Consider the following 26,397-nt stretch of genomic DNA (forward strand, 5'->3'; position numbering starts at 1 on the left):
TACTGCAGTGGCTGGCTGGCCATTTATTCACTCAGCTGTTCCAGATGTAAAGCAGTCCACAGACTCAAGGTTCTTTATCCAAAAAAATAAAGTCCCCATCGGTCTAAATCAAGACTCTACAAAGAAGTCCAGAGATTGGCCAAAGGGGTAGGCAAGTGCCCTGAAAACACAGGTCTCGTTTTGCATGTTTGGGCATTTTCCTCATAGGCACACCAGCTGTTCCCCTGAGGAGGAAGGGAGGAGGTATCTTTTGTTCCTCTAAATCCACTCTTACTCACTCTATGTCAGAAGACAGATTAACGAAGCAGCCTCAGCTACAAGTTTGGATCTTAAGTGTCCCTCCCCCCAAGGCCCATTGCTAAAGACTTGGTCCCAGGTGTGGCACTATTAGAAAGTGATGGACCATTGTGGAGATAGGGCCCAGTGGGAGATCTCTGAGTCACTGTCCCTTTGGAGGGGACAGCAAGACTCCGTTCCCCTTTCCCTTCCTTGTTGGGAGTTTGGTCCTCCACACATCCCTTGGCCATGGCATGCTGTCTCACCACAGGCCATAAACAGTGGGTCTAAGTGATCACAGACTTGGGGCATCTATAAGTAGGAACAAAAAAATTAAGCCTTTTCTCTTGACATATTGATTGCCTTGGGTATTTGTTATAGTCACAAAGAGCTAGCTAAGATTACAGATTTCCTTTTAATTTCCTGTTCTGATTAGCTATAGAGGAGCTCAGACACAGGAAACGACAGGACTTCCACTCTGTGAAGAGACAGAAACTGTCAAAAGTTATCAGTCTCAGCCTTTCTGGGGTGCTCCTCCTGTGGGTGTGGCCATGTCTCCCTTCTGCCTGTGGGTAGCAAAAGACCACGCTTCCAGGTTCAAGGAAGCTGTGGCTTTCCTACCCCTGCCACAGCTCTTTAAATAATTCTTTTCAAAAATAATTCTTCCTATAGAATGTGCCATCCACTTTTGCCAGGACCTCCCCAACCTTCCTAGGGTTGAAGAAATGCAGTAATGTAGGCCATCAGCGGGCCTGGGGTCTGGGGAGTCTGTAGCAGTGAGTGTATGGCTTGGATCAGCTTAGTCACTGTCCTTTAGCTCTGTGTCACAGCTTCCGGCTCCCTCTTGACTGGTTTGGACTAGCTTTGACGTTGGTGTCCTCTCTAGGCCATAACCCCAGTGTTTGTGCTCTGGGCATTGGCATGTAACTTCAGCTCAGCAGGAATCCCTCAGTACGACACAAGCATGTGAGCAGGTACTCGTGATCATTCAGTCAAGAGAACCAAACACATTTTACTTCAACTGCCCATCATTTCCTAAGGAATCTGCCCACCCCCTCCATTGCTGAGAACAGGAAGGTCTTGACGAACGTGGTTTTGATATGCATCTTAAGTTCTTGGTTTCTTAGTATTTTACTTATATCCCTGTCATCTTTTAGTTTGGATCTGAGATGTCCCCAAAAGGCCTCTGTGTTAGGGCGCCCCCTGTGGCACTTTTGGGAATGGAACCTTCAGGAGGTGAGGCCCAGTGGATGTTAGGTTTTAGGGGTGTGCCCTTAAATGAGACACTGGGATCCCACACCTTACTTTCTTTCTCTCTTAGCCATCATGATGTGACTAGACCTCCACCTCCACGCACATTCCACTTTGATGCACTGAACCATCAAAGGTCAAATCATAGGGCCAAAAGAGCACGAGCTGGAAAGTGTGAAACCACGGGCTGGGGGGGGGGGGCTTCCTACTTTTAAAAACTGATATGCGTTGTCTAGTAACACAGTACATATTTTACACACCAAAACCTCCCCACAAAACTAGAAGTTAAAGGCACATTGAAGGAGAATTCTTTATAAATTCAATTTGAAGTAAATTCATTTTCTGTATAAAGACAGTTAAAAATTATCATGTCATTTCTCATTGTCAACAATTCCCAGGAAACACAAAGCTAACTACATTTTCCCATAGAGGAACATTGCCAACACACGGGACCACACTCTCAGATCAGGGTCCACAGTTCAGCAAATGACCGGTCCACTGCCAGCCCTTGACAAACTCACAAAAACATTTCAAACCCCCAATGAAGGTTAAAAAAGAAAACTGACTTAAAATGCAATTCATGATTTTACCAAATAAGCAAAACATATAGACGATACTAATTACAAAATGGACTTGGTAGTCTACAAAGTATGTATGTTAAAAAAAAAAAACAAAAAAAACTGAGTGACCTAAACTCCAGTACATACTGTGACTGGGCGATTTCACTTGACAGTCTTAGAATTCTGAATGGAACTGGATGGCACAAGATTCTTCAAAAGTTTTCTAAGCATCCATGGCAGATGAAAGCACGTCGCTGATTCTGTGGCCTAGAAGCTACTTTCCAAACTCCCTGTCAAGAAGCACCTCACAGCCTAAAGGCCCCTCCACGAAAACACAACTAACTCTATGCTCCACACTGAGCATTGTCTGGATTGTAGATTATTCCCAATGTGCAGTTCTTATGTGATCAGTAGTTTTAGATGCTGCCTTGGGTTTAGTCTTGACTTGTGTCTAGGGAACAGCTCAGAGTGGTCTCTGGGGCACCTAGAACAATCTTGATGCCTCTCACGTTCTGCCTGCAGCCACCGCCGCCCTCTGGTCAAGGTTTCTAGATACCACTGCTCCTCCTTCACCAGCTGCTGCTGCTTCTCCAACCTGATTCTCACAGCTTCCACCTTCCGGTACTCCTGACTCAGTTGCTGGAGCTCCTTCCGTAGCTGCTGGTTCTCTCTGTGGAGACTGCCACAGAACTCAAAATGAGCCTGCTTGCAGGCCTGCGCCCAGGCCTTGTACTTCCTCGTAAGCCCCTTAGTGCTGATCTGCCCCAGCTTCATCAAGTCCAACTCTTGCAGCTCCTTCTCCATCAGGGCCTTCTCCCGAAGGAACCGGATGTGTGCCTCCTGCTCCTTGGCCGCTGTCTCACCTCGGATTTTCTCTTTCTCCTTCTCCAAGGTCTGTATTGTCATGTCCTGCCTCTCCTTTACCATGTAAACGGTCTTCAGTGCCTGCAGCTGCTGCCTTAAGTCCTCCTGGGTCTTTCTGCCCTGCAGGAGCTGTGCTCGAAGGGCTGCGTTTCTCTGGGTGTATCTGGACGCCAGCTCTTGTCGCCTTCGCTCTATCTCGCCACACTCCTGGGCACATTGCTTCCACAGCGCCTCCCGTTTCTTCTCACACCGCTTGCTGTTTTTGTGCAGGTAGTCCATGAAAAGCTGGTTTTCAGCCTGCACACGGTGTTTTTCTTCCAGCAGCTGCCTGGTGTCCTTCAGCAGCCTTTCCCGCCGGCATTTAGTTTCTTGGATTTGCTGGCTCAGCTCCTTCAGCGCCACCGCTGTCTTCCTGTTCACCTGTTTCTCCAACCTCGTTAGCAGCTTTGGCTTGAGACAGGCATTTAAAATAGTAAGGAGTGGTATGGGTAGAGAGACACTTCTGGGACTCTGGGCAAACACTTTCCAGATCCAAGAGTCCATGAGGACAGCTGTGGGTCAGGAAGGGTGACCGCTGAGGAGAAAGCTCTGGTGGTAAGCACCCTCCACTCACAACAATCTGTCTATGCTCAGCCAGCCCCTAGGACTGGAAGAATGCATCGTGTGTTTTTCCTGTCAGAGCAGCTGGTTGTCCAAGGATGTCCCCCAAACCCCACATTCTCTAGAGCTCACAGGGAGCCCAGTATTCCTCATTCCAAGCTGCATGAGTCCTTTCCAGGGAATCCCATCTGTCTTTGCCCTGCTGGGGCCAGAGTTCTGCCTCTCTCATGCTCTACCGCAGGCGAGGTCAGGGGTCAGCACCCTACCTTTCCATCCCTCCTCTTCTTGCTCAGTAACCCAAGTTCTTAGCACTGTCCCTAGTTGTCCCCAGTCTCTGCCATCTGTCCTCAACCTTAGTTCTGGGTTTAGGGTCAAATAGACAGATTCTCCAGGCAATGGCAACTGGGTCAGCATAGGGGTCCTCTCTAGCTACTTGAGTTTATGCTGAGTGGGTTAGGGGAGGGGAAGAGAGGCCTGTCTGGAGGCAAGATGGCAGCACCTGTGGCTCAGGGATTTACAGATGGCCTTCCAAACCTTTGGTGTGCCCATTGATGTTAAGAATAGCAGCATCCAGGAAGCACCTCTGTGCAGGTCCCCTGCAGGGCACCACGTCTCCGGGGAGTTGGAAGGTCTAAGCTGTGCCTTGGAGACTTGCCATCAGCCCCAGTTCCTTATTCTGGGAAGCCGCCGGCCCTAGCCTGTGTCAATGAAGGGTGTTTTCTAGGATCCTCAGTGCAAAGCTTATTGCACAGCATTGACATTGTCTTAGTGATGATACAGCTGCTTTTCAAGAGCTGAGGCTTGGGCTTCGCTCTAGAGGAGAATACAGCATAAACCCACAGCTTTGGGGAAGAGGTTTCAAAGTATTCTATCTTGTGCATCTACCATGTTCTAAGTGTAGGCATATAGCCAAAAGCAGAGTCAACCAGAGCCCTCTTCCATGGACTTCATGTCTGAGTAAAGGAGAATATGGTGGCTTGACTAGGAATGGCTACCAGAGGTTCATGTATTTGAATGCTTAGTCATCAGGGAGTGGCACTATTTGAGAAGGATTAGGAGTTGTGGTCTTATTGGAGTAGGTGTGGTCTTATTGGAGGAAGTATGTCACTGGGGGTGGGCTTTGAGGTTTTAAAAGTCCATGCCAGCCCCAGTTTCTCAGTCCCTCTCTCTCTCTCTCTCTCTCTCTCTCTCTCTCTCTCTCTCTCTCTCTCTCTGCCTATGGATCAGGATGTAGAACTCTCAGCTACTTCTACAGCACCATGTCTGCCTGCATGCTGCCATGCTCCTCACCATGATGATAACGGACTAAACCTCTGAAACTGTAAACTAGCCCCAGTTAAATGATTTGTTTTGTAAGAGTTGCCTTGGTCATGATGTCTCTTCATAGCAATAGACCACTCAAACAGAGATAACGGGAAAACCCAGACATATAAATAAAAAGTATGTCAAAAGATGATTGAGACCAAGGGCTAAAGTGTTGGCTTTCCCTTGCTGTGAAAGAACACCTGACATAGACAACTCAGGATGAAGAGCAATCCATTCTGGCTTCCGGTTTCAAAGGCATCACCCATCAAGCTGGTAGACATGGTAGAACACAACAGTTCACATGTGGAGAGCAAGAACGTTGCCTTTCTTCCTTTTTTTTACCAGAAATTTTGTCACAGCAACAGAAAGCTGATTGATACATAAAAGGTACAGATAGAGGTTTGAGGAAAGACTAGGAAGGATGGGGATGACATGATTGAAGGCAGGCAAAGTCAACCCATTTTCCAGAGTGTGGGGGGGAGGTAGTTTATTTTTTAATCTCTGCAGCAAAGCAGTAATAATATATATTTCACAATGAATCATGGAAAAATCATTAGTGGAAAATCTTAGACAATGAAGCCTGCAACACAATATTCCCAGCTATAAAACAGGAGACATGGGTTTGTCTCTGAGCTATTAATACACAATGAAATCTCAAATTTATCCACCACTAGTGTTCTGAAATTGAATCAAACTAACTGACAGACCACAGATCAATCTTACAACCTGCTACTTCCTTTTACACCTTGACTCACAACCCACACAAACTGTGGATTAGACCACAGAGTTAGACCAACAATAGCTGTACCAAGACCATGGGAAATAGGCCACACACACAGAGACTGGTGCAATGCTGTCTCAAGGAGCCTCCCTACCACCGCCTTCATGGTCCCCCGAAGTCTATGAGGCCCTTCACGTCCCAAGCTTTGCTTCTTTCATGCTCCAGGACATTCTGGCTCTTAGGTGACCTTTCTGGTCAAGAAAAAAAAGAAGGAACACCCACCACAGTACTGATCCCTAGGAGACACAGGATGCTGTGGGGACCTCCGTTTGATAACTACTCTGCCACTGCATAAATTCTGACCTCACTTCTGCTCCTTAGTCCTAGAACATGGCTAGCTTTCCTGAGCCTCAGTTTCCTCCCCTACAAAATAGGAATGACGTATCTACTAGGGCTGATGGCCAGACTATGAGACAACTTATCTAGCCGGTTGACCCAAGCGACAGCTGGTGTCATTCTTACTTTCTCAGGCTGGCATACAAACACAAAGGCTATGCTGCTTTCTAGGACATGTGAAGAGGTCAGCTTTTTCCCTAGGATGGTCCTTCTAGGACAGCATGGGTGGAAGACAGAAGGGATCTCAGCAGTCCATCTCATTTCATGTGCCATCCATCCACCCATTCCGTTGGACTTGCATGTGTCTTATACTACACCCTGTCTCCAACCTGGGCACAAACTACTAGGCAGGTAATGTATCTCTGTATCTTCATTGCTTATGGGTAGGATTCATTCATTCATTCATTCATTTGTTCCCATTGATATCTTCATAGAAGGCTGCACAGAATAAAGACTTCAGTTTGAACATCTGGAGTTCAAAGCCCCTACCCTAGTGGTTTTGGCAACTCACATGCAGAGCACCAGGTCTCTGGAAAATTGGAAGGTCTAGGCTGTGCCTCTGCTTTCTCACGTGACTCTTAGAAAAGGAAAACAAGATGATGTCTATAACGGTTATGACCAGGGACACTGATACCCCATTAATGTTGGTATTTACCACGAATACAGTGGTTACCCAGTGAAGATGTAAATAAAGGAAATCACGGGCAGTACAGTCCCCTTTGCCCACTTTAGAGTTAGCAGCCTAGCTCAAGCTAGGACTGGCTGTTTGAAATATTCATCTGTACAAAATATGCCAGACTCAGTTGCTGTGAGATGGTCTGTATGTCAAGTATGTTGCTGATTGGTCAGTAAATAAATCACTGATTGGCCATTGGCTAGGCAGGAAGTATAGGCGGGACAAGGAAAAGAATTCTGGGAAGTGGAAGGCTGGGAGAGGGACACTGCCAGCCGCCATCAGGACAAGGAAGATGTAAGGTACCAGTAAGCCATGAGCCATGTGGCAAAGTAAAGATTAATAGAAATGGGCTAAATATAAGAGTAAGAGCTAGACAATAACAGGCCTGAGCTAACGGCCAAGCAGTTTAAATAATGTAAGAATTTGTGTGTTTATTTTATAAGTGGGCTCTGGGACTGACGGGACTTGGTGGTGGGAGCTGGAGAGAAATTCTCCAGCCTGAGAGAGATTTGCCCTGACCGTGGGCCAGGCAAGGAAAACTCCAGCAACAAATGGCGTCCAACGTGGTGGCAAGAGTTTCCACCTAAAAACTTAGAAAAAAGATTCTAAAACGGAACTAAAAACAGCTTCCTAATTGTCTCTCTCAAATGAGCGGCAGCTGCCGGTTTGAGCTACTGGCGGGTTCCTAGCGTGTGCTCTCGACCTGCAGTATGGTGGGAATGAGGCCTCTGCAAGTAGCACATTAAACTGTGTGGTGGATTTAGCCTTTGCTAGTACAAAACAAAAAAAGAGGTTTCTGGGCTACACGCTACTTTGGTAAAAGTGTAGACCCACTATTTCTGAGAGTTACGGCTCCCAGAGCTGGCGGAAAGCGGACTACCGCCATGTTGGGAAGCTGAAGTGGGCGGAACCAGCAGCCACTGCGCCAGTGCCGTTTCAGGCTTAGAAGGCTACAGTTTAAAGCAATAGGCTCAAACTAATATAAAAAAATAAGCCACGTAAAGATGGCTACCACACAGAGAATCTGGATTATGTTCTCTTTGATATTCGTAACTGCAGAAAAACATTTGATTGTAAAAGCTGTTGAGTTATGCCAAAATGTATATTTTAAAGGTACCTTGACTTCAAAATTTGGATATAAGGATATGTTGCTTTGGAAAAGAGTCTCTGCTCTTGTTTCCACAGAAAGCCAGAGACTATGGATTTGTTCCAGATTAAGATACATCAGGTTTGACCAGCCAAGACCCCCTGAAAGGTCTCCAATGACACCATGGCCCAGATGATTCAACATCCAGAATGGTTTCAAGTCAACTGGCTCAGATATACAGCCTCACGGACTACTCCATGATCCTAAAATTTTCTTTCTGTCTCCAGAAGATACAGCGCCCCCCTCCAGCAGGAAGTAGTAAGAGAAGCTACGCCCAAATTCCCAAATATACCAAGCTGGCTTTAGAGATGGAATTGGCTCACTCCCCCTCTAAACCCAGACATATTGCTCAAAAAAAAAAAAAAAATGGTTAAGAGATTCTTGTGTCCCAAATCAGAAGAGCCCTCTGGTGTGGGACAGAGAAAAAACAATATTTTTATTTAAATCAGGTTGATTATAAATACAATCTCTTTCTAAAACAAAAAGGGGGATAGTTTAGATATGATAGGATGAAAGGGTAGATTAATGAACCTACTTTTAAAGAATAACAACTTGTTTAAAATGTTTTACATTGCTATAGATTTTAGTTTATTGATACAAATTTAAACTTAATTTTGTTATACTGTATATATATTTCTATTCTTGTTTGAGGTATTATGTTTATGTAACTCATTTAAAATTGTAATGGATAATTAAAAAATAGATTAATAGTTAGTCATCTATGATAATATTTGTAGCCATGTTAGTTAAGTCTTCTAGGTATACATAGATATATTTCAGATAGATAGGTAGTCTTCAAACACTTCAAAGACCTACAGAATATGGCATTTAAAATGTTTTAAAAGTTTAGACTTTTTGGACAGTGAGACATGTCTGCTCTTGACGGCACCGGTTTACTTCAGAGAGGAGGATGGGCATCGAAGACACTCCATATGGAGTTTACCTTCACCTTGACAAAAATAGCCATTTGGGCAAAAAACTGTTCTTGCCTGGACTGCCTGATCAACTGGACATGCAGGACCCATACAAAGGTGACCACTGAACTTTGCTTGACAAAATGGTCCTTCAGGTTCCTGCTTTGCAGAGAAAACTGCCAGACATTCTATAGGACACAGAGAAAAGTGAATAAGAGACTCTAGGCCTGTGGGCTGAAGACAGATGCCCCAACTTTACAAGAGAACTTTGAATGACTGTCCAGGCTGCCAGCTGTCTCTGTCTACCCTACAAGACTCCTAAAAGTTGCTTATATCCTTCTCCATTTCTCAGGTAGTAGTATATCCTTCTGAGGTCTTTGATGTGGTTAAAGACTAGATACTTACAATTTTCCTTAGTTATAATAAAAGATAAGTTAGATATAAAACCTTAAACTTACAAATAGAAGATAGATAGGATCTCTTCTTTAATATTGTAACTGTAATTCTTGCTTGATAATTGTTTTGTTATATGTAATTTTACTATGTTAAAGTTAAAACCTTCCTTTTTAAGAAAAGAAAAGGGGAAGTGCTGTGGGATGGTCTGTATGTCAAGTATGTTGCTGATTGGTCAGTAAATAAATCACTGATTGGCCATTGGCTAGGCAGGAAGTATAGGCGGGACAAGGAAAAGAATTCTGGGAAGTGGAAGGCTGGGAGAGGGACACTGCCAGCCACCATCAGGACAAGGAAGATGTAAGGTACCAGTAAGCCATGAGCCATGTGGCAAAGTAAAGATTAATAGAAATGGGCTAAATATAAGAGTAAGAGCTAGACAATAACAGGCCTGAGCTAACGGCCAAGCAGTTTAAATAATGTAAGAATTTGTGTGTTTATTTTATAAGTGGGCTCTGGGACTGACGGGACTTGGTGGCGGGAGCTGGAGAGAAATTCTCCAGCCTGAGAGAGATTTGCCCTGACCGTGGGCCAGGCAAGGAAAACTCCAGCAACACTCAGTGTTGTAGAAAGTTATCACAAAGATGAATTTAAAATGCTGTAGACAAGACTAGAGAGTCTGCTCATCAGTTAAGAGCACTGACTGTTCTTTCAGAGGACCCAAGCAGGTTCAATTCTCAGCACCCACATGGCAACTCACACCCATCTGTAACTCTAGTTCCCAGGGATCTGATGCCATCATCTGGCTTCTGCAGGTTCTACACATGGTGCACATACATCCATGTAAGCAAAACACCCATACGCATGAAATAAAAATAAATGTTTAATTCCTTAAAAAATAAAACATTACAAACTAACTTTGGAAAGCATTCTTTCTATATGTCTTACAGACATCCCACTTCACCATAATTCAAAGTAACCCTCCCATTCTCCATGATAAGATCAGGAATACAACTTTTAGAGTGTTAGAAAATTCCTTACCATTTTGTCAAGAGAATTTCTCCCCTAGAGAAGCGTAAACAAAGCCCCGCCCCTCCTCATAAGGTCCCAGTGACAAACCAAAGCACAGTTCCACACTGTTGACCCTGGGGAACTTACAGAGCATTGAGGTTTATTTACAGAGCATTGAGGGGGTACCTAGAGAAGCATGGCTGACCCCCAAACAGCCACACCAGGAAGTCTCCAGCAGCCTGGATGGCGGTTTCCCCATAGTCATGCAGATGGAGTTCCCCCTCAGTTAACTTCCCTGAGTGTATATATCTAGCCCGTCCCAGGACCCCCGAGACCACATGTACTCAGGGAAGAAATATATACAAATGGCTAGGACAGTGAGAATCTCAGGTGAGGGTCCAATGGCGCCTCTACCTCTTCTTTCTGTGAGGGAATGTCAATAGTCACTAAGCCTGATCCTCGTGATCTTCTCCATGCAGGAATGGCCGACCTAATGAAGATGGCGGCTGCTTTGCTAGGAGAACAGGTCTTTACGACACATTGCTTCTCAAAATACCCTTCAAGACCTAAACTTAACTTCACAAAGCAGTAGCGGAACTATGTGAATAGGGGCATCTGCTCTTTGACTCATAGCATCCTTGGTTGCACAGGGAACTGCTTTGCTATTCCCATCACCTCATATGAGAGAGCTCACATGACAACTGGAAGATGCAACACGGAGCTCCTAGATGCCTCGAGAGCCACAGGGTAGTGTCCTGGGGAGGCTGCGCATCAGTCCTAGTCAGGGCTGAAGCAATGTAATGGGATCAAAGCTTAGGTATTAATCTCCTTCCTCTTTGGTGGTTTCTCTCAGCAGATTCCTACTGACCACTACCACCGGGCCTCAATACGATTACTGACCAGCTAGAGCTGCTCTGGCTGGTGGAGACTGGGAAAGTCTGTGAGAAGGCAGAACCAAAAAGTCACCCCTAAGTAATCCAACACTGTTTAGAATATTGGTTAAACGGGCACACACACGTGTGCACACACACATGTGCATGCACATGTATACGCATGCACTCACACACACACACTTTCTTCAAAGCCCACTTAGCCTTGAGAGCACAGACAGTTATCTGGAGCTCTCCATCCTTAGTGAGTGGAGAGATGTTTGAATTCCATTCCGTTTCTTACAGGAGAATAAAACAACTGTGGCCTGCATCTGTTACGTTGGGTCTTCTTCCTGTGCTAGGCAGGAGGAGCTGCTAGGTCCTTGCCAGCCTCCATGCATCTCTGTAAGGGCCCTTGCTGGGATATCTGTTGCCTGGTATCAGTCTGCATATCTGCCACCCTCACAAGAAGCAGGTCCCTTCCCATCTTCATATCCCCTGTTCTGAGGCAAAGGTTTTGAAAACCCATTGGGTTGATTTGTGCCACAAGGTGAAAATAATCCAGGCTGGGTTTTTACCCCACCTTCCAGTTCTTTCTGGTTTTGCTGCTTTAGAACCAAGTTCTTTTAGTTCAAGAGATGATGATGCTGAGACAGGCGTGGTGGTGCACATCATTAATCCCAGCACTTGGGAACCAGAGGCAGGCAGATCTATGTGAGTTCAAGGCCAGCCTGGTCTATATATCGAGTTCTACAACAGCTAGAGCTACATAGTGAGACTCTGTCTCAAAAAAAATCCAGAGAGAGAGAGAGAGAAAGATCCTAAAACTGTATGCACATACATACACACATACAAATATCATACACATATACATACATACACATGCAGTATATATATATATCATGGACACATACACAAACACACATATCATCTACACACAGACATACACATCAAATACAAACACACATACCTGCACACACACATCATACAAATACACACAAATAAATACATAAGATGATAAAATAAATTGTATGATCTCCAGCACTGCATCACAGGGCCAGCACAGGCGACTGCATGAGGAGATGGCATGGTATAATAAGATTCCATTTCCAAAAGTGGAGCTTAGGCTGTCCACAGCTCAGACTTCGACTCCTGATCTAGACCCGTTCTGCTTTAATAACACTCTTGAGATAACCTAGAGCCTTTCTGGATTTCCTTACTCTTCCATGGGCTCCAAGCAGAAAAGAAATATTAGGGGAAGAGGACGAGAACTTGGTCACAGATTTTATACCCCACATGCCTGAGCTTTGTGTTGTCCTTCTGTGCGTCGGTAGAAGCAAGAGCAGCCAGATCCACCAGACTGTTTAGATCATTTTCCCATCTCCCATTCTGTCTCATTTTATTGTTGAATTTATGTTCTTTTTTATTAATATGTGTTACATGTACGTATTATGGGGGTCTAGTGTGGCACTTCACTTCGTACATACCACAAGGTCTGATTATATCAAACCTCCTTTGGGCCACTCCACCCACCCCTCACATTCCCCTTCCACTGTAGTCATCGCTGTTATACATTCAGGTCAACACTAGTTGATTCCGGCTCCGAGATGGGTTGTAAGGGTACTTGTCGCTTCGTTTGTCCTGTTTTATTGAACACAATGTCCCCCAGCTCCACCTGTTTCGCCAAAAATGACAGGCTTGTATTATTCTTTCTGGTTGGGTGACACTGCATTGTAGATGGAGAGCGCACTTTCTTTCTCCATTCATCTGCTGACAGGTACCCAGCGTCTACTGCCAACTGTTTCTCAACAAAGGCGCCAAAACACACAACAGAGAAGGGACATCCTGTTCCAAAAACGGTACTGGGAAAGCTGGACCTCCATATGTGAGACACAGCAAGCAGACAGAGCTCATTGTGGGGGAAAAAATCCACTCAAAACCCTAAATCTAAGACCTGATGGACTGCAGCTGAGCTCAGGAGCTGAGCACTTGCATAGCATGCATGAGTCTCTAGGTTCACTCTCCAGAACAGAAAAAAGAGAAACCAAAAATGAACAAACAAGACCCAAACTCTGGACCTCACAGAAGAAAACACAGGGAAGCAGCAAAGGCATCAGTGTTGGCAGGGTTTTCAATGTTTTGTTTGATTAATTTGTTCATTATTAACTTTTGTCTTTTTGGTTTGGGTCTTTGCAGGGGTGAGGGGTTGTTGGTTTGTTTTTGTTTAGACATGATCTTGCTCTGTAGCCCTGGCTGGCTCTGAACTCACTATGTGAACCAGGTTGACCTTGAACGTCATAGAAATCCTCCTTCCTCAGCCTTTCAAGTATTGGATTACAGGCTTGAACTCTCACACCCAACTAACCTTACGTGACCCTCCAATCTCAGGAAACAAAAGCAAAAAATAGACAAATGGGGTCTCACCAAATTAATTCCGCCTTTCAAACAATTCCTATTTCTGCTTCTCCAGAAAATAGCTCGGTTTTAGCTTAACCACTCAGTTCTTCCTCCAGCTCAGATGACCACAAAGTGCCCATTCATTCCTTCATTGACCATCAATCCCAAGATTCTCTATGTCCAGGTCCTACTCTGCTGTATAGTCTAAATGATCCCAGGGCAAGCAACAGTGCCTTGTGTACAAGCATGCGTGGTGCACAGAGACATCAGTTCAGGGCAGTCTAGACAGGCACAAGGCACTATTTCTACAGCCTACGATAGACAAGAGCCATGGGATCACAACCATTGGTCCACAGGCAAGCTAGATTAAAAGGAAAAGTAGGGTCTGGAGAGATGGCTTAGCACTTAAAAGCACTGGATGCTCTTGCAGAGGGCCCAGGTTTGGGTCCCAGCACCCACATAGCAACTCACAACTGGAACTCAAGTTCCAGGGGGTTTGGCACCCTCATCTGGCCTCTGCGGGCACTACAGGCACATGGTATACATACATACATGCAGATAAAACACCCCCACACATAAAATAGTAACACATGGATCTAAAAGGATAACCAGATAGGGAAACAAGAAGATTTAGAAATCCAACCTGATGGGAAGAAAAGCCACAACAGAGGAGATAGGTAAGCAGCAGGACTTACAGAAACTACTGATTAACTCGCTTGGATTTGCGATTTTTCCAGACCGCAGGATGGAAATAATTGGCTGTTTGCAAACAAAATGCAGAAAGAGGAAATGCTTGGTCTGAAGCTGTAATTAGCATGTCAGTGCCGTCTGTGATGTGTGCACACAAAGCGACGACGCATTCCTGCTGAAGTGGCTTCCTCCTCCACCTCTGCTTTCTCATTCCGAAATGGGCCCGAGTGAAGGCAATGAAATCAGGGTGCAGGCTGTCAGTGGGAAGACCTGCTCCTACCAATGTGGTCCTACCCACAGGCACGTACAGTTACCAACAGTTCACCGTTGTTCCAAATGATAGTGGAGGTGAGGGGCCTAGGGGAATTACCGCGTGGGAGATGAATGCTTTGCTTTTATTTGCAGGCTAAGGACGCTAACATTTCTCCTAACTGGGCTCACGTCATATTTGATGAATGCTCAAACATGATTGTACCAGTAGCATTTTCTCTGAAAATTGCAGCGATTACTCATTAGCAAATGAGGCCCCTTGGGCAAAGAATCTGCTCAGAAGACTGAGTACCATGCTACCAACACATGCAACAAATTAATCCTGAAAGTTTGGCACTCAGAATGGGGATTAAAGTGTTGCAATTAAAATTCACATGTACAAGATTACATCCATTACTGCTCCTAAAAAATTTATGTGACCTTTCTATGGCAAGTTGCCTATCCTTGCCTAAAAGAAATTAAAAAGTGCATGAAGATATAAACAATGTGCCTCCATGATCAAACAGGTAGAAGAAAACCAAATTGAACATGGTGCAGACAGAGCCTGGAATGGACTTCGATCAGACTCATCAGTGGATGCTGGATAAATCCAGTCACTATCCGCTTCTTCTTCCAGACCACCGAACGGGAGCACCCCACCCATCAAGGCTCTTCCCCTCTTCAGAGACACTGTTTTCATCTCAAGGTATGACTGCTAGCTTGCTACCACCTGAGCTTGGACTCCATTAAGAGATGGGCTTGAAGACAGTTGAAGGGGTCTCTGCTGTTTGCTATTAAGCCTGGGCAAGATCCTCGGTGTTTATATCTCCGTTTCCTAAAGCAGACGAGACATGGGTAGGAATGAATGCACACCCTGAGAGCAATTCTGGCCCTCCAGCACTCAAAAATAATAACTGGCATAATTTATGCAAAACTTCCTCCGGGGAAATGCAAGTGTGTCTATACTACCTTAAAACATGAAAAGCAATTTGGCAGCTTCTAGAAAAGGAGGAGGCACACATCCCTATGACTGAACCGCCTCATCACTACCTTCAAAACTGGCACATGAACACAGGGGAGGTGATGACAGCCTTGGTGGCAGTGTGTACAAGCACAAAATATTAGCATGATGATGAACAGAACGGATAAAGAAGTTGTGATATTTCCATAGATCAACTCTTGCCCAAATTATTAAGACGTATCAATCTCAGAAGCATAATGGTGAATAAGAAACGTTGCTATACAGACATCAGTGGAAATATTTATACAAACTCTAAAACTGTGACACATATTTCATATTGCTTAGAGAAACACGTACACCACAGGTGTATAGACCATGCACTTTTGGAAGGGAAGAGGAGAGGGATGTATTAAGGGTCCGCATAGGTTCCAACTATGCGGCTGTCTTATTTCCTTAAAGAAATGATGGATGGGGACATTATGACTTATAAGCGGTCTTCTTACATTATTCTCTTCATAGTTTGTATGCATAAATATTGCTTGATTTAAAAAAATCTGAGCTGTACTGTTGTTTTTGCTATTGTTTGTTTCTTTGTTTTGAGGTGGAGTCTCAATTCGTAGCCCCCGGCCTCAGATTCATGATCTCCCTGCCTCGGCCTCCCGAGTTCTGAGGTTCAGGTGTGGACAGCACACTCAGCGTGTGCTCTTGCTCTGGTTGATAACCACTAACGTCTGTCCCCAGCGATGAGCTGCTAACCTAAGGCCACAGGTGTGACATGTTGTTTACTTTATCTTCTAGTTTCCCTTCCTAGGACAATTCATTATAAGAGCTTTTCCTTATTATAACTCGTAATGGACAAGAAAAATTCTCACGTTACTTTACTAACCAACACTGTCCATCAATGGCACACTTAGATAATGGATCATTCTCTCATTAAAAGGCATTTATGTAGCCCCTTGAGTATGCACAGCTCCATGCTAGGGTTGGGAAATGATAATGGGGTTACATTAGAGAAGGAGACTGCCCATTGCAGCTTCATTAAAATTTAAAATACTTTGGCAATTCAGTTCATGCTTTAAAAATAACATCATTTTAGAGTTCTTTAAAAACTTAGAAAACCCCAAATACCCTAGTAGGAGGAGATGAAAGAAAAGAAACTTTTAGCAGAAGAATGTAATGGCTGATGAACACATGAAAACTTTTAACCAAAGGAATAATAGCAGGGAGATTTTCAGATATTATATAATTTTAAGCTATCAAAAAGCAAAGGTAACATGAGGTCTTGGGACAAAGCCAGGAAACTGGGTACTCAGACGGCAGCCAGGCATAATCTGACCTTAGGCATCGAAGACCTTAACAATATCAATAACCTCCGTCCCAATGATTCTCCTACAAGACTTACAGATAAAGACAGCATGTAGATAGGGATGTGCACAGGGATTTTGTGCAAGGATACTCAGAGAAGCAGCCTTTACCATAGCAAAGCACTTAATACACAGCAGGGTAGTCATTAAATAAGATGTAATCGTGTGATGGATCAATCAGCAGGCTCATATGTATTTATTTTTCAGTTCTTATAAAATGGCATAGGCAAGCACTAGCAGAGACTATTCTGTACGCACAGAGAAATCTGATGCTGTAAAAGAAGCACGCTGTCACCCTTCCACACCCATGGGGTTCCAGGGCTCCCTGGGTACTCCTAATCTACAGGTGCTCAAGTCCCTTGCAGAAAATGGGACATTTTTATAGAGGAGAAGTGAAGTGAGGGTCACACCAGCACTGAGTGGATGTCACCCCAAGTGTGCTGAAGGAAGCCCGGAGAAATGGCTGGCACGGTCCTGCTGGGATAGATCTGCCTGACCACAGCATTCTGGGTGCTATGCACTCTCTCACACTACTTCCTACTCGGGGTCTACTAAATTCACATGCAGAACACCGTCTCATAAACAGTAGCCATCCTCTAGTCCTCCCTCTGGGTCCCGCTGGTCTTCTCCCAGTGGTTGGGAGAAGGCAGCTGGAGAGAAGTTTCTTCTCAGCATCACATTTTCAGACACTTACTTGTACTGCAACCGAAGACACTGATGTGTCTGGTCTTCTTACTTCAAGGGCTCAGGATGAATTCTACCCAAATAAAATCAACCAACGACTCAGGACTAATTCTTGTCAATTAAAATCAACCAATAGGTGCTATTGGGAGGCAGGATATTAGTGCAAAATATGATCTGAAAGCAGCCTAGGGCAGTGTGAGCGGGGACAGACGGCTCCATAGCGGCATGCTGATTGACAAGAACTGCACCTATAATCCCGGCTTTTGAGAAGTGGAATCATGAGTACAAAAAAAAAATTGAGGCCAGGCCGGATTACATAATGAGTTGGAGGCCAGCCTGGGCTCAAAACACCAGAAACAACAAAGACCTAAATATCTAGTGTCTGTTTCTCCTTGAACTCAAGCGAAGATTCTAAGTAAGTGACTTCTAATATAGAGACGTTGGCTTTCCCAAGAGAATGCGAGCTACCTAGGCAGTGATCCTTCTTAGAAAGCCAAGCCTAGCTGAGGGCTGTTTGCATTCAGACAGTTCCCAGAGTCCTGGTGGTAGAAAGGAGAATACAAACCTAGAGAGTGTTTCTCTCCTGCAGAGGAGTCTGCCTGCTGAGAACTAGGGCACTTTCTGGGGCAGGGCAGGGCTTTCCCACTGAGGTCTTCTCAATGCTTTCCTCGATATTCGCCTGAAGCAGGAGTTTGCTGACAAAGTGCTTTCAAAGGCATTGTGTGCAGCAGGCTCCCAGTGGAAGGTATCAAGGGGAAATGCGGAGTTCTGTTCAGCCAGGGCTTTCCCACACTATTATTGACGCCTTTGAGCACCTCAGAAGGAGACAAAGGAAGGAGACGTACTGGGCCAAAATGTGCTTTTCTCTTTCCTATTCACGGAACTAGATGTGCAGAGAGAAACAGGAATGTATTGGGAAGGGGCAGATGAGGCCAAACCCCAGCCAGATTTGATTTCCACCATTCTTCAGAGTCACTCCCCTAGATGCTCAAAGACACATGCGAGAACCACTAAGAGAAAACTAAGAAGGCAGCTTCAAGTATTGCCCAACTGCTTGAATGCACCCAGACCATGAACACAGTGGTCCCTTTTATCCAGTTTCAGCACCCTGTGACCAACTACAGCCCTTCATCAGAAAATTCCAGAAGTACACAATGTGCAAGTTTTAAATTGCATTCTGTTCTGAGCAGCATCATAAAATCTCATGTCATTTCCCAGCATCCTTCCTGGGCTATGAATTGTCTTGCTGTCCCGCATGTCCCTTCTCCATACGATACCCACAAGGCCTGCACCATCCATTTCCCTTTGTGGGCACTGGTTATCACACATCACCCCAGGAAGGGTGAGTGCAGTTCAGTAAGATACTTTGAGAAAGAGATCACATTCACGCAACTTTTATTATAGTGTACTGTAATAATTATATATATATAGTTATCAATTATTAGTAAGCCCTTACTATGTTTAATTTGTAAGTTAAACTATTATAGTTTATGTGCATATGAGGAATAATGTAATCTATCCAGGGTTTCAGGCATCCTCAGTGCCTACTGACATGTGTACCCAACAGATAAGGGGGAATTACTCTATGGAGTTGTGGCAAGAATCACAGGAACAAACTGTAAAGAGCAGTGAGATAACACCTTCACTCATAAAACTTACAGTGACTCAAAGGAGCCCAGAATCTTATTAAAAACATTTCAAATTACGGAGACACCAGCCAACTGTCCTTCCCCCAACTCCCATCTTTGAAAGCTGCATGAGACGTCTTCAGCCAAAAGTTTAACCCAGATCCCAGCAGAGAGCATCACTTACCCAGAAGCTCACCTGGGCCTGACCATTTGAGTTCTTGGTTGGGTTTGTGGCCCCTCCCTACCTGAACATCTTGAGAGTATTCATACAATTTAAAAATGTTACCACTGCTGCATGGAAGCATAAGGAGACTGTGACTACGGAGTCAAGACTAAGAAATGCAGGAGTTGATTCTTTTTTTAATTCGTGACCATAATTTTGACTGTTGCCAAAGTTCTTGAGCTTCATACTCAACAAATGCAAACTAGAGAATTGACAGAATCTCAGTTTTCCCCCTATATTGTGTGATCCTTAGAGCAAAGTAGACTCCAATCCCCAAAGCATTAAACAAAAGACATTGTAACACTGAAAACCGCATTTCATAGCAAAATTGTAACACTTACATTTTAAATACGATAACAGTAGCTGCTCAAAAAAATTAAAGAGAAAGAAAAAGGAAACTATAGAATCTGAGAAGTCTATCAGAGCCTTTGACCCAGGGCTGGGGATAGGATGGAAGGACCAGGCTTCCTTCTTACACATACAACTTAAAGAGATGTCAAAACCTCACACAACATCATTTCATATGATATTCAGTTTGAAAGTCTGTGTGATGATGCAGTCAACATTACTGCTTTTTCCTTTCATCTCAGAATCTCAAACAGTCAGTATGGCATGGCCACAAGAGACCCAAGTATATCAAGATCAGTAAAACAGCTCTTCTGGTGTGCTGAATTTGTATATGCAAAAGAATGCAGTTGACTCCCTACCTCACACCATGCCATGCACAAAATATTCACTTAGAATGGCAAACAACTAAATATACAAAGCAAAACTATAAAACTCTTAGAAAATACATAGGCTCGAATTCTTGTGACTTAGGACATGGCATGGATTCCTACGTGGGACATTCCAGGCATGAGCAACAACAACTAAAAAGGTAGATCATTGGGCTTCATCAAGAGTAAAAGCATTTGTGCCTCAAAGGATTATTAGAAAGGAAATAAAAGACAGCCTATAGAATGGGAAAAGAATCTGAAGACCAGCTTAATATTCAGAATCTCTACAGAGCTCCTAAATTCAACAGCAGAAAACAGCTTAGAAAACAGAACAGGGAGCCTGGCGATGGTGGTGCACACCTTTAATCCCAGCACTCAGGAGGCAGAGGCAGGCTGATCTCTGTAAGTTCGAGGCCAGCCTGGTCTACAGAGCGAGTTCCAGGAAAGCCAGAGCTGTTATACAGAGAAACCCTGTCTCCAAAAGAGAGAGAGAGAGAAAGAGAGAGAGAGAGAGAGAGGGAGGGAGGGAGGGAGGGAGGGAGGGAGGGAGGGAGGGAGAGAGGGAGGGAGGGAGAGAGAGAGAGAAAAGAAAGAAAAGAAAGAAAGCAGAACAGGGATAATTAAGTATCCAACAAATACAGGAAGGATGTTCAACATCATTAATTATTATGGAAATGAAAATAAAAATCATGATATATACAATCTCACACCCACTAGGATTATTGTATTTTTTTTAAAAGGAAAGCAAATGGGGGGAAAGGCAGAGGGGAAAAAAGAACAACAACAACCACCAAAAAAAAACCAAAAAGCTACACATGACGTTGCCTGCCATGCAGCTGAACAACGTTGCCTGCCATGGAGCTGAACAATCCCATTCAGAGGTGTATATGCAAAAGAGGTTGACACAGAGACCCGAAGAGATGCTTACAGAGAAATCAAGCCAAATGTCCAGGAACAGAAGAATGGATAAATGAAGTGTGGCCTATGCACACACGGGAGCATTCTTCAGGCATCAGGAGGGATTAAGTTCTAACACACACCACTGCATTGGCAAACCTTAACAACATTGTGTCAACGTAGCAAAAGAAGCCAGATCCAAAAGGGGCAAATACTGTTTGACCCTGCTTACACAGCAAGTCCAGAACTGGCAAATCCTGGACATTAGCTACATAAGAGGATGAAGATAAATACGCTAAAGAAGACTTGTTACTTATGGTTACAACATATCTATTTGGAGTAATGAAGGTTCTGGAAGCAGATAGTAATGGCAGCCTTAAAGCACTGTGAATGTAATTAATGACACCGAGTTGCACACTTTTAAATGCTGAAATCATAAATTTTGTTTTATGTACATGATCATGATAAATATATTCTTTTAAAATAAAGAGGTCTAAATACATGTCATACTTTGCAACCAGATGATAGAGCATGTGTCTTCTCCTCTGAAATCCATAAACTCTTACCATGCCTTAAATCACAGGAAAAACCACTACAAGATCATTGAGTCACTAATAAATAAACCAACTGGGCCCAGGGAGATTGCTCCAGCAGGAAAAGCACTCACTGCCCATGTGCGAGGACTTCCATCTGAATCCCCAGAACACACATAAAAGCTAGACCTGAAGCACATCTGTAAGCCCATGCTCCTAGAGAGACATGGTAGACAGAACCAGGAAATTTCTAGAAGCTCACAGGCCAGATATCCTAACAAACACAACGGAAGAACCACCAAGAGACCCTGTCTCAAACAAGGTATGCCACAAAGACTGAAGGTGTGGTGGTCCTCTGATCTCTACACAAGCACCATGGCACCTGCACACACACACACACACACACATACACACACACACACACACACACACACACACACACACACATACACGTACATACACACACACACATATACACAGACATAAACACATGCATTGTGCACACACACACACGTACACATATACACACACATGTACACACATACATACACACACACAATTATACAGACATAAACACACGCATTGTGCACACACACAGAAAAAAATAATGGACAAATAAATGGAGACAATATTGTCTGATCACAATACAATTAAACTAGAAAGAAACTTAAATTAAAACAATAAAGCCTCTCCTTGGGTGAATTAGAACTCAATGAAAGAGACCCTGCCCTGACATGAATGAGGAGGCCCTAGAGTCTGTCCCTAGCACTGGGGGACACAACCATTTTGAAAATATGGTTGACATCAAGCAAAAAGGGGAAGACCACCAAAATATTAATAAAACACCACGTATCAGAATCTATGGAATACAATTGACATGGTCAACAGCAAAAATTCATAACCCAAATATTTACATCAATTTAAAAGATGCACTAAATCTCAGGTTCTAAATGTTGTGTAAAAGAACAATATAAACCCAAAGAAAGTATAAGAAAGAAACAACAGAATAAAACAGGAACCAGTAAACAGAAAAACTGGAAAACTAATTTTTAAAAAAATCAAAATATGTGTTCTCTGTAAAAGCAAAAAGCTTCCTTTCTCCAGAACATATGACGAGCCAGATGGAAAGCTCACCCAACCAGCCCAAATCTAGCAAGAAACTGATCAGGAGTCCATGCTCTATCTCAAAATTTCTTTCAAACTTAATATCCTACATAATATTTCTTCGAGTTTTATTATTTTTAGCAATTGTTCTCCTTTCGTGTCTCTCGGGAAAATGTGACATATTGCCAAATTTCTCAGAGTCTGTGTCGGTATTAGCAGAGAGCCCACCCAGCTGGGTTATAATATCTCTGGACTCCTTATTTTTCCAGTGAGAAGATTACGTCAACGCAACCAGAGGCACCAAAATTGAAGGGCAGTGCAGAGGGGCAGCTCAGCACCTTGGCTCCCACCCCACCACTGCACCCTCTGGACACGGTGCTAAGTTTTATGCCAATAGTTTTATAGAAAAGAATTCAGCTGAGTTGTTTTTTGTTTGTTCTGTAATGAGCATAACTCCTTTCTCCCTCTAGTATTAAGAGACTGAACAAAATGAATTCTGCCCTTTAGAATACCCAAAGCAAGAAGGAAACCCCCTGACCTCAGTCAGGCAGTGTAGAAGGCAAGCATGCTCCCTCAGCCTTGGAAACCCAGGGATCTAGAAGGAGCCACAAGGCTGCCTCCAAAGCTAGCCAGGGAAAGCAACTTACAGATGGAACCATGAAATCAACAGAAAACAATGAGGGAAAATGACCACCCAAAATACCACCTGCAGGAAGCAACTGATGGCCCAGAGTGGTCCAGCAGAAAGAGAGAAAGTTGTCACACTCTACCCAGACATACGCCGGCTGTAGTTTATATTGTACTGTTGGTGTCGCTCACGGCAAAACACATACCCATAAAGACCATCTTGATACCTTTTTCTCTCTCTCAGTAAAAACACAGCCACTGTGGACAGACATCCTTTCTAGGTGAGAGAATAAAAACCAGATTCCATGTATGGTAACCCTGCTTGCCATGAACCTATTAGCGCCAAGCACTGACAATAAGCACATTAGAACGCATCTTATGGTAGATGAATTTCCGTGGTGCAAATTGTCACTGAAAATGTATGGTTTTGTCTTTCGTTCTATAGCTTCCCCTCCAGCAGATACATATCACAGCTGTTTTATCTCCTCATCAACCAGAGGTTTTAACATAATCTTCACAACAAAATTCCATAATCCAGCCTGATAGGAAAAACTCATTATAATGTCTATCTCCCATTATGCCAAATGTAAAGACTAGCCAGGTGCTGAATGCATATACTTCCCTGTTTCTAGTAATTCTTTCAGTGGACAGCACAAAGTGGAAATGTGTGTCCACCAGAAAGGAGGTGGATCACGGGGACAAGGTCTGAAAAGAAAAAGGTCTCTCGATAGTGGAAGCCACTGCTGATACTCCATAAACAAATGTAATTCAAAAGTCATCCAAAGCCCTGCTGAAACAAAATAATTGGGGAAATGCATTTCCTTCTGAGATGCATCCAGTTCATCTCTAGCCTTATATATAGCTCTCCCTGATTTTTTAGAAATGTAGTTTGGGTTTTGTTGTTGTTGTTGTTGTTGTTTGTTTGTTTGTTTTTGTTTTGTTTTCTACTCCACTGCCCTCAACCTGTGGAAATCACTCCCATATGACATCAGTCTGCAGGGATGTAGACCTCATCCAGAGTGCAGTTCCTGATGCCGACAGCAGCTGTGGATGCCAGCCCCTCTCTGGGAGCGTGGCAGACAGTCTGCCACTACGTTCATTCTGATTCAAAACCTACATGCTGCTGCGCTGGACTCACAGGCCCAAAGCAACAACGCAGAACCAATCCTTTGGTTCTGGTGGTCTCGATAGCCTACTGCTTTGGGCCTCCTGCATGTTCTCTACCTTGGGAATGCTCAGGTTGTACTCTGTATTGCTCTACGGGTGCAATTGCTACTGGACACTAACAGGTTTTAGGCATCACAAGACCAGGCAGATGTGTTGGCACATGCCCATAACCCCAGTATTTGGGAACTGCAGGCAGGAGGACCAGGAGGTAAGATAGGGAACTGACATTTTAAAATAGCCTTGGCTGTCCTGTGAATTTCAGTTTAGCTTGGGCTATAAGAAAACCGACAAAAAATTTCACAAGGTTCTCAAGTCTGTCTAAAGGCTGCCATACCACATATCTGGGCTCTAAAGGTCTGATAAGTATATTTTTAATAACTAGATAGCATTATATTATTAAATTCAATGTAACTATGTATATAATATAAAACTCAATACTTTAGGTTGTGACTCCAAGCCTACATCTAAACTACAGCTATTAAATTCCAGACCAAACCATGAAGAGTCGTGGAGTGATTTTATGACGTTTACACCGAGAAAACTCCAAAGTCTCCTCCACTCTTTTGAGCATCAGCCATATCTCTCAAGACCTATTGTAATGCCTTCCTAATATGATCTGTCTTTGTCTTACTCTACTCTTGATGCTACAGCAAAATACCTTAGTCTAAGTTATTTATAAAGAACAGAAACTTTGCTCACAGTTCTAGAGACTGGAAAGTCAGATATCAAGACACCAGCAAACTCAAAGCCAACACATGGGTGGTGCCTTCTACACACCCCCACATGGTAGACCAGCAGGACGTGCTCCCTTGAAGCTCTTCTATGAGGGCAGCAGGCCTGCTGCTGGAGGTAGAGTCCCCCAAGTCTAGTCACCTCCTAAAGGCCTTGTGTTTGGGTACCACAGCATCTTGGGTTAAGTGTCCAACACAGGACAAACAAAAAAACTCAATTGTGCTGATTTAATCTGAAAGGGTAAAACTAGAATACTACCCATGGGATCCTCAGCACTGCTGGTCTCCAGTGATCTACAGAGATCAACTCAAGAGCTGTCGAACTGAACAGACCCCGGAACAGCCGCCCCGTCAGTGTGCCAGCAAGGACATTATCAAGACGCATCCTCCTCACAGTGACAAGCCAACAGGCAACACTAAGGCTGAAGCATGAGTGATATCTGCAGAGAATCCATCACCAGTCAATCGATCTAACGCTATCCTGAGAGTCTATAGAATTTGTGGAACGCGGTCTCTGTGGACGTGGGCTGAAGTAAGAGCTGCAGTCTCCATATGTGAAAGAAACTGTCATTTTCTTCCCTGAGTAACAGAGCTGTCTTTTCCCTTCCAGGGTCCACGGCACTGTCCATGGAACTCCACCGTGGCAACAGCAGTAATGCGTCTATGTGAAATGAGAGCGGCTGGAGTTGTTTGAGGCTCTGCAAACAGAGTGAGGGCAGAACCTTCAGTCCTGTCAGACACCTCCCCAGGGAGATTTCCGCCATGAGACAAACTGTTCACATGCGTTTCTAGACGATAGGTTTGGGGGTTGTTGTTTGTTTGTTTGTTCGTTTGTTCGTTTGTTTTTGGTATTTTTTAGATTACTCTTGAGTGTAGCATTACAATTTGGGCTCTTCTTATTTAACCTCCAAATCCTCCATAATTAACAAAAGGAGGAGACATTCCTGGATAAAAATCCCTTTGGGGAGTTAGGAATCTGTAACTACTAGCATAATGCTTTTCTGAACACGTCCTTAGCTAGTCACCTATATGGCCACTCTACTTCCAAGGTCGCATGTGATGCTCAGTCCTCACTTCTTATCTTTGCTCCCTTCTGTTTACTTTTCTTGAGTAGCACTATAAAACTCAGGTAACTTCTGAGAAAACAAGCAAACCCAGTGTGAGCTCAAACAGCTGGAGCTGTGCAAGGCAGTGGGATGAGGTCAGAGCAATAGAAATAAATGCTGTCTGCTCACAATGAACTCAGTCCCTGGAACCCATATTACAAGTAATTTTGCAAGAAGTAGTGGAGGAAGCCTAATGGGATTGCAATGCTCTGTGTTTGGAAGTTGGACGGTTCAAAGACTGGAAAAGTGGGGTTCTAGGAAGATAGTAAAGTAACAGCAGAGATGGGGGCCACAGTCTGGGTGTCATCTGTTATGATTTGGCTGTGCTCCCCGAGTC

The 26,397-nt window shown here is 44.0% G+C and overlaps 1 protein-coding gene across 1 annotated transcript in view; it reads right to left on the reverse strand.

Moving 5' to 3' along the window:
* Kif26b (kinesin family member 26B) overlaps positions 1 to 3,494 on the reverse strand; it is a 171,583-nt gene extending 168,089 nt beyond the window's left edge. The window contains exon 1 of the mRNA XM_059281043.1: positions 2,572 to 3,494. Within this exon, the coding sequence (XP_059137026.1) occupies positions 2,572 to 3,494 (923 nt within the window). The remainder of the gene's footprint in view (positions 1 to 2,571) is intronic.
* Between the last annotated feature and the right edge of the window lie 22,903 nt (positions 3,495 to 26,397).

The sequence above is a fragment of the Peromyscus eremicus genome, chromosome 15, assembly GCF_949786415.1.
Source record: "Peromyscus eremicus chromosome 15, PerEre_H2_v1, whole genome shotgun sequence".
Classification (NCBI taxonomy): domain Eukaryota; kingdom Metazoa; phylum Chordata; class Mammalia; order Rodentia; family Cricetidae; genus Peromyscus; species Peromyscus eremicus.